Source organism: Oryx dammah, unplaced genomic scaffold (genome assembly GCF_014754425.2).
Source record: "Oryx dammah isolate SB20612 unplaced genomic scaffold, SCBI_Odam_1.1 HiC_scaffold_8, whole genome shotgun sequence".
Lineage (NCBI taxonomy): Eukaryota > Metazoa > Chordata > Mammalia > Artiodactyla > Bovidae > Oryx > Oryx dammah.
Window position 1 is genome coordinate 34661066 of NW_024070192.1, and position 8807 is coordinate 34669872.

The following is an 8807-nucleotide window of genomic DNA, read 5'->3' on the forward strand; positions in this document are numbered from 1 at the left end:
GCGGTGGGTGCCTCGCCCCCGCCGGGCCTCGCGCGCCCGCGGCTCCGGCTCGGGCTGGGTGAGGGAGTCGGCGGCCGCTTACCTGGCGGCGGGGGCGGCGGCGGCGGGGGCAGTGGCGGCGGCGGCGGCGGCGGCGGGAAGAGGTGGCAGCCGGGGGGGCTGTGGCGGTCGCGGCCCCGGTCGTGGCCCGGCCCGCGCCCGAGTACTCCCTCGTCGTCGTCCTCCTCGTAGTCCTCGTCGGCCGCCTCCACCTCCTCCTCCTCCTCGTCGCCCTCTTCTTCCTCCTCGTCTTCCTCCTCCGACACCACCATCTCCTCCTCCTCCTCCTCCTCGTCCCTCAGAGGGGAAGCCATCCTGTGGCTCTGGCCCCCCCACCACCCCCCCACCCACCGCCCGCCCGCCTCCCCCACCGCTACCACCTCCTCCTCCTCCTCCTCCTCCTCCTCGGCGGCGGCGTCCTCGTCCTCCTCCTCACCGCCTCCCCCAGCCCCCCAAACCCCCGGGCCACCCCCCTCCGAAACCCCCCCTCGGGGCCGCCGTCTGACGAGGGGGGCCAAACCACCCTAAAAATTTTTCTTGGAAAAAAATTGAGGACTTTTTTTTTTCCTTCTCTCTTCCTCCCGAGAGAACAAGAGAGCGGGATTAAAAAATATATATATATATAAAAGTTTTCGACTTCTCTCTACCCCCCTCTTCGTGGCTTTAAATATATTTAAATTCTGAGGGGGGCGCTCAGAAATATTTCTCAGAGCTGAGGCACTAAGATGGCCGCCTGGAAATTATTTTTAAAACAACCCCCCCTCCAGCACCGCCACCCCCTCCATGAAGAAAGGGAGAGGGGGGAAAAATCCCCTTTTAAAACAAAATGGCTGGCTTAATATTTCATTTTTCACCCCCCCATTCTCCTCCCTGTTATACCCCCATCTCCAAGCCTCTACCCAGAAACCCACAAATTTCTCCCTTTTTTCATAACTGATTAGTGCACAGATTAATAGAGATATTTTCCTTGTGTACTGAGTGTGTGTGTGTGAGTGAGTGAGTGTGTGTGCGTGTTGGGGGGGGCATGAAGGATTTCTGCATAAAACAAAAATGGCTGCTGTGACTAACTCCCCCCTTATAAAAAAATATTTGAGGGGGGGGCATTAATCAGTACTCATGCTCAGTCTGACATCAGCATAAATTGTTAAAGGTTAACTAGTTAGATACTAGTCCAACTAGATTTAATTTTTTTCTTTTCTTTACTAGTCTCTTCCTCCCCACCTCCCTTCTCTTAAAGAAAAGCTTTTTTTTTTTTTTTCTGAATACTTCAGAAGGGAGTGGTTTGATGTGAAGGTTTTTTTTCCCCTTCAGGCATTGAAAAGGAAAAAGATGAAATATATGTTTATATATAACTCTGTTTCTACATACCTCATTAAAGTCAAAACGCATTTAATTGTGTAGGTATCTTTTAAGTGAGAAGCGGTACTGGATTTTTTTTTTTCTTTCTTTAAAAAAGTGATAGAAATCCTAGTGACTTTTGGGGGAGAGATATGAATAGATACGATGATTGAGTTTTTTTCAAAGGAGTCCATGTTTGATTCTCCCCTTTGCCCAGCATTTTCAGTGATTTATAATTGTAAATTTTATCCTCACTCTTTTCTCCTTTACCTCGTCCTGCCCTCCCCCAATTACTTGAATATAAAATTCATCGGACTTGGGAAATTAATTTAGGAGTAAATAGAACAGATTTTTAGAATAAAGGAGAAAGTTAAGTCTGAAGATTGTGAAATTATTTTCTCTTTTTTCCCATTTCAGTATATTTCCCTTCCTCCATGATCTCCAACACTGATAAAGTGGAAGAAACTGAGGTACCAAGAAACAGAAAAGTAACTGGGACTGAAAAAAAGAAAGAGGTAGGGGATTACATTGACATTTTTCATTTGACTTTCTGACCTACGGTTTCCCACTATACGCCAATGTTTATCTTTAAAGTGATACCAGGAATCAAATGGAAGATTGAAAGGAGTCCAAAAGTAGCTTTCTCATCCAGAGATTTGGTCATAGTAGTCATGAAATAAACGTTGCCAGTTGAGCAGTGCTTGCAAAGGAAGGAGGGCAGATAGCTCAGTTCAATGCTGTTTCATTCTTGTCATCCTTTTTCTTACTACTCCAGTTTCCTCCCATATTTTTGATCTCACTTTGACCTTTCCCTTGCTTCCCAACACGTGCCTGTGGAATCATTTCTCTCCTGGGTTGTTTCTCTATCTCTTGAGTATAGCTGCCAGCCACTCAGCAGCCCCTGCAGGGTTTGGAAACACATTAAGAGGAAGGGGTGGGTAGGCAGCAACCAGAAAATAATAGTGACAGGCATATTTTTACTTATAAGGCTTAAATATTCTTTATTGATGTGCCACTCTTCAGCCCCAGCAAATGCACTTTATTGAGCACCGATTTCCATCTTCTTAACCTGAACTTTGGAATTCTCCTACTTCAGCTCCCACATCATTCCTGTACTGAGTGTAACTCCTCTATTTTCTCTTCCATTTGATTTCATTAAGTCTCCTTTCTCAGATCCTCTGTACTAGTCCATCTCGGTATCCCCTCCTTTCTGTATATGGGCGTCCGTGTATGTGTGTCTTTATTTTTCACCGAGACTTTCTCATCCCTTGACGCTCAGGCCCTGTCACCTCTAAGTGACTTTCCATCTCTGTCTTCTTTCTGTTTACGTCTGTCTTCCTGGCTCTTGACTGCATATGCCTCTTCCTCATGTGTGCCTGACTCCCCCTCTTTCTGGCCCCTCTGCATGTGTCTGGGAAGAGTGTCCCCACGTGCATGTGGGCAGCCCTGCACATCATGGTGCGCCGCAGTCTCTCCGCCTGTGCGCCCTCTCCCTCTGTGCTGAGCGCCTCTGCCTGCCTGCCACATGAACCATGAGCTGCAGGTGTGGGTGGCTAAAGGTGGCCATGTGCATCCCTGTACACACATTCATCATTCTCTTGAGTGTGCTTTGCATACGGATCTGTTCATTTGCCTGATTCTCCCTCTTGTCCAACTCCTCCTCTGCCTGCCTGCATCTCCTGTTCTCTTTTCTCTCCCTACTGACCCCGTGGTTTTTCTTTTCTCTCCTTGTTTCCCCCTGCCTCCCTACCTGCTTGCTCCTATTATGGTGTCTGCCTGCCTGCCTGTCTGCTCCTCCCTGACTGGCTGGCAGCCTCTTTCTCTCTCTGGTTGTCTGTCTGCTTCTCTGGCTGTTTGCCCACCACTCTCTCTCTAGCCATCTGTCTCCCCGCCTGCCTGTCTCTATCACTTTTTTAGTCTCCGTCTCTTGGTTTGTCTACCTTCCAGGCCCTACCAAGGTTCCTTGTCTTGGTTTGCCTCTTATCTTGCCCTTCTACTTGTTCCTTCTCTTCTTTATGCCTATTTAGTTCACGCTGTCTCCTTGCCTCCCTTCATGTCTGTCTGCTTGCTTGTCTACCCCACTTGTTTGCTGCTCTCCCACTGTTTAATGCTTTTATCTTTTCAGTATGTCTGTTTATCAGTTTTTTCTCCCTAGGTTTCCCCTATCCCAACATCCCATCAATGTTTATGGTCTCACTACCACAGACCTGTCAGTGACCCCCTTGCCCCAGAACTTGCCTTCTTGCCATATCCCTTACCCTGCCTTCTTTCACTGCTTGCTTCTGTTTCCGTTCTTTCTTTTTCTTTTTATATTTCTGGTTCCTCACATAGTCTGCCTGCCTCAATCTTTTTGCCATTTTACCAGTCTCTCCTTGTCTTTTTGTTTTTCTGTTTTCTATCTACTTAGCTGGCTCTCATTGTCCACATCTCTGCTTGCTTTTTTTCCTTTTTTTTTTTCTATTAACTTTTAAATAGTGCATACAATAGGGTGTCCCAAGTGAAGCAGTGGTAAAGAATCCTCCAGTGGTAAAGAACTGGCCTGCCAATGCAGGAGGTACAGGAGACTCGGGTTCGATCCCTGGGTGGGAAAGAGCCCCTGGAGTAGGTAATGGCAACCGACTCCAATATTCTTGCCTGGAAAATTCCATGAACAGAGGAACCTGGTGGGCTACAGTCTCTGGGGTCGCTAAGAGTCAGACACGACTGAGCACATGCGTGTACACACATGCACACACAGTACAAATTTTTTATAGAACTAAAAGTATTCTGTGTAAGAGTAAGCATAAGCCTCCCTACTATCCCCTTCTTCCTCTCCTCAGAGATAGTCAGTGTGCATTCCTTGGATCTTGTTTGAGAGAGGAATCTATACATATATGTCTGCTTGCTTTTTGCTGTACTCCTTCCTTATTCTCTCCCAGTTTTGCAGGTTGCTTCTTCCTGTCAGTCTGTCAGTACTCCCTCCTACCTCACTGGGTTTGTCATTCTTTGCTTCTTATCTTTTTGATTCTGTTTTATGGCACTTGTCTTTTTGATTGACTGCTTGCTAGTTACATGCTTTTACTACCAAAACCTGAGGTGTGCTTAGGAAGGGCCTGCTGTTTCCTAATATGCTATTCTGCTCTACGTCGTGAGTTATCCCGATGACTGCACAGCATCGCTGGTGAAACCATTGGTGGTACTGAAAAATACCTTATAAATATAGGAACAGTTAAGAAGTACAGATGGTTTGTAAGCTGAGCTCACATGCACATGGAGTAGACAGGGTCCCATTCTCCTTTGCCCAAGCCTATATGAATTCTTTAAAGGAATATGAGTCTAGATCCTTTTAGGCTCAGCAGCACCCTTAGGCTGTTGATCTAGACCTGTTCAAGAAGTTTGTCTTCCTCCTAGTCTAAAAGATTTTGCTTCTTGTTAAAACTTTCTCCCTTTTTCATCCTTGCTTCTGACTCCTCTCACATGTCACCTTAGAGATGTTATAACTCCTTGGGGTAAGCAGAGACAACAGCCTGTATCCGGTCTTGTAAGAAAAATGATGCTAAAACTTTTACACACAGTGCACTATTCTTTCATTTCTGCTTTTTCACTGCCTGTATTCCTGAATTTAACTGTTTCAGCCTCTGTTTGTCTCCTCTTTTTCCCTCTTTCTCTCTTACTTCTCTTTTCTTGGTTCTCTTTCCTCTTAACTGTCTTGGTCTCCATTCTAGCCTCTTTCTGATTGGCCACCTCCCTCTCTTCTGTCTGATTGGCTTGTATCCCTCCATCACCCCATCTGTCTGCTGGATTCTCCCTGTCTGCTTGCAGTCATGTATGTGATAGCACATTATAAAGCAATATGTGGTATAAAATGCTATTATCACTTTATCTCTTTTTTGTACTTACTGTTTTTCTTTCTCAGCCTGTTTTCCTTCTTTCTCTCTCCCCCTTTCTGTTTGTCTGTCTGCATCCCTCTTGGTGATTTTGCCTGCCTGTGTCAGTAATCCTTTTTCTCCTTGCCAGCCTGTCTGGTTTTTTTTGTTTGTTTGTTTGTTTGTTTTGCCATCCTTCTTCTCTGTCTGTTTGGTTCTTATATCTCTTCTGTGTTTACAGGTTCCTCTTCATTGTCTTTCAGCTGTCCATTCTGTCTGTCCTTAGTGCTTTTGTTTGTGCCTGTGTGTCTTGCTGTCTCTTGCTGCTTGTCCCCCTGCCTGTCAGTTCCAGAGTGGGCACCACTTTCTGCCTTTTTCTATCTTTCTGTACTTCAAAAAATAAAAAGAAAATAAAAAATTAAAATACCATATGACTAATTGGTAGGAGAGTTGGTTTTTTTTTTTTAAATGAAAAGACCATTAAGGTGAGAACAAGAAACTTAGGAGTGCAGTTGTCAAATGAAAAACAGAAATTACATGCCCACCACTGGTGCAAAAAAAAGAAAGAACAGGAAAAAAATTGTAAGGGACTCTGAAGCCAATAATAAGATTAAAGCAAAAGCTAGAAACAGCCAGAGCTATAGTTGCTAACCTTTTTTGTATCATAGAAAGTTATAAACCCTTTCCCCAGAAAAACAGTGTCTACACAAAATACCACATATATGATCCTGAAACCTATGGAGCCCAGTTACAACTCTGATGTAGGAAACCAGTGAGAATGATTGATAGAGCAGAGGCATGAACTCACGCAGCAAGCAGATCAAAGGACTGAAAAAGCACTTTGCAGTCTTATGATTTTTCTACCAAACGAGATGTTAAAGCGATTCCTAGTTGTCTTTTGAAATATAAAAGTTAGTGGTAATAATGAAAGGCATGTAAATGCTGAGGATTTTCTAGGCTTAACCATGGAATTTTAAAGATAGAAGGTCATCCAAACCAGTGTTTCCCAAATGGCTAAGTAAGATTGCCACTAGTCCTTTCCTGGGAAGCTCTGTCCTTTGTTCTGCAATTATATATTTATTATATTTATATAAAATAGGTAATATGCTATATTTATATGTGACATCTGTAATATATGTGTATGTGTCTATACATTCTAATGTATTTAACTATATTTATTTAAAATGTCTTTTATAAAAATGAGGTAGATCTGTGTGGAAGGATGTCCATGATAGATTTTACAGAAAGAGAAGAAGAGAAAGGAAATGAATATTTATGCTTCTGTACAACTTGAAAATTTTTCAACATACAGGTACTGCTTTTATAGTTACAAAATATTTTTAATATCTTTCTATGAGATAATGGTGATGGATATATATGGATGGATAATGGTTTGGGTTTTGTTGCTCTTAATGTCATTATTTAGCATAATAAAAAACAATTCCATGTTGATCACTAACTTTTTTTTTAATGTTTTACTGGTCACTGTAATCTAAAAGTCTGGGATCTACTGCTTTAATCTAACTTCTTGATTTTGTGAAGAAAGAAATCTCAGTCCTTCATACATCATAGTCATGACTTGCCATATTTACATGCTATCTATACTGTTATGTGCATACTGTTTTTCTTTAAGTCAGTTCACTTTTCTTTAACTTAAATGGTCTTTAAAAAGTAAATTTTATATTAATAAATAATCCCATAAATCCTTGATTTGATGGGTTATTATAATTTTCTCAACTTACTTTAAAATATAAATAATCATTAAAAAGTCCATAAAAATAAAGGCAACCTGCATGCTACCAGTGGTATAAGTACTGTGTTTTACGAAACATCACTTGAATTTTGTAGGTACAGAAATGAGCCCAGGAAGGGACTGCCCAAGATCAAATTAGTTGTTAGGGACAGAAGCAGAACTTGAAGCTGTATCTTAAAATTTCTAGTCTGTTGTTCTTTTTTCTGTCTACTAAATGACTTCTAAGTCAATGGATATTTTAGGGTTTTTTTTAAAGAAGTAATATGTAGAATTAATGGTCACAATTATTACCTTATTATCTGTTTAACAGCTCTACTACAGAACTGGCAATGGTCAGTCTAATTGTAAGTACATTACTAAACTTACATGTTTTCTGATACAGAGTTCCACCTCTTATCATCTAGAGAAACAACCATTATTACACTTGTGCATGAGGTGAAATGTACAAAGATGTTCATTACAACATTGTTTGTAATAGCAAACAATTAGAAACACTCTAAATCTCCAACAGTAATGGATAACTACACAGCAATCAAGAAAAATGAGTTATATCTACATAGAAAGATTCCTTACTGTATTGTTGAATGGAAAACATGCTGTAAAACAATATAAACATTATGATATAATTTAATTTATATTCAGAGAAACTAAAAGCAATACTATATGTTTCAAGAGATACATTTACATGTATATAAATTCCTTTAAAAAATTCTGGACATGTACATAGAAAATTGGTCTCAGTGGTTACTTTTAGAAATAATAGTCAAGATATTTAGCTTTATTGATAATTTTGAATTTTTACAATGAGAATGTATCATTTGTTACTTGTGTAAACAAATTTCTGTAGCCTAATGGCAACATACTCCAGTATTCTTGCCTGGAGAATTCTATGGTAAATGAGCTTGATGGGCTACAGTCCATGGGATTGCAGAATCCAACATGACTAAGAGACTAACACTTTCACTTTCAATGATTACATTAACAAATGAAGCCAAATGGGACAGAAAGTAGTGTGATTTCTCTAAAGAAATCATTTCCCACTCATCTCTTTAAAGAGAAAAGTGTGGAAACAAAGTATAATCAGTGTGTGTAACATAGTTAGACTTTTGAGAACAACAGTGAGGTTCTAATTAAAAACTAACTAAAATATTAAGGGTAGAAAAGAAAGTTATAGAAGAGCGTATATAATATGGTACCATTGATGAAAAGGAAAAAAAATGTGAATTTTCATAGACTATTCCTAGAGGAATACACAAGAAACTGTAGTCATTACCCCTGGGAAGGGAAACATTTTCTCACTGTGCATCTTTTAAAGCAACTTGAAAAATTTTAGTGATGAAGGGATGAGTTAGGAGGATGGAAGAGAACTATTTGAGGTCAGACATAAACACACAAAAAAGTTAATTAAGGATATGTGGTAGTAAAAATAAAGTTCAGAGAAAAGAGCTCTTAGGGAGGGAAGGCTTTTCAGATGTAGTTGTACTTGAAGTAGGCCCCAAAAGATAACTAAGATTTATATGGCAGAGAGGAGGAAGAGCAGTTTTAAGTTGAGTAGGAAAGTATTTAGCAAGTAGTATGGGGACCTCATCTATCTAGAATAATAAGTTCGTGATAGGTTTTTAATTTTAAAAATATATGTATTCAGTTCAGTTCAGTTCAGTTCAGTTGCTCAGTCATGTCCGACTCTTTGTGACCCCATGAATTGCAGCACGCCAGGCCTCCCTGTTCATCACCATCTCCCGGAGTTCACTCAGACTCATGTCCATCGAGTCCATGATGCCATCCAGCCATCTCATCCACAGTCGTCCCTTTCTCCTCCTGCCCCCAGTGCC

The 8807-nt window shown here is 41.2% G+C and overlaps 1 protein-coding gene across 9 annotated transcripts in view; it reads right to left on the reverse strand.

Annotated features, from left to right (window-relative positions):
• The window catches only part of CHD3 (chromodomain helicase DNA binding protein 3), a 25448-nt gene extending 25066 nt beyond the window's left edge, over positions 1 to 382 (reverse strand). For all 9 annotated transcript variants that reach the window (XM_040243443.1, XM_040243449.1, XM_040243445.1 and 6 more), the window contains exon 1: positions 83 to 382. In XM_040243443.1, coding sequence (XP_040099377.1) covers positions 83 to 353 — 271 coding nt within the window. In that variant the 5' untranslated portion in view covers positions 354 to 382. The remainder of the gene's footprint in view (positions 1 to 82) is intronic.
• Positions 383 to 8807: the final 8425 nt, after the last annotated feature.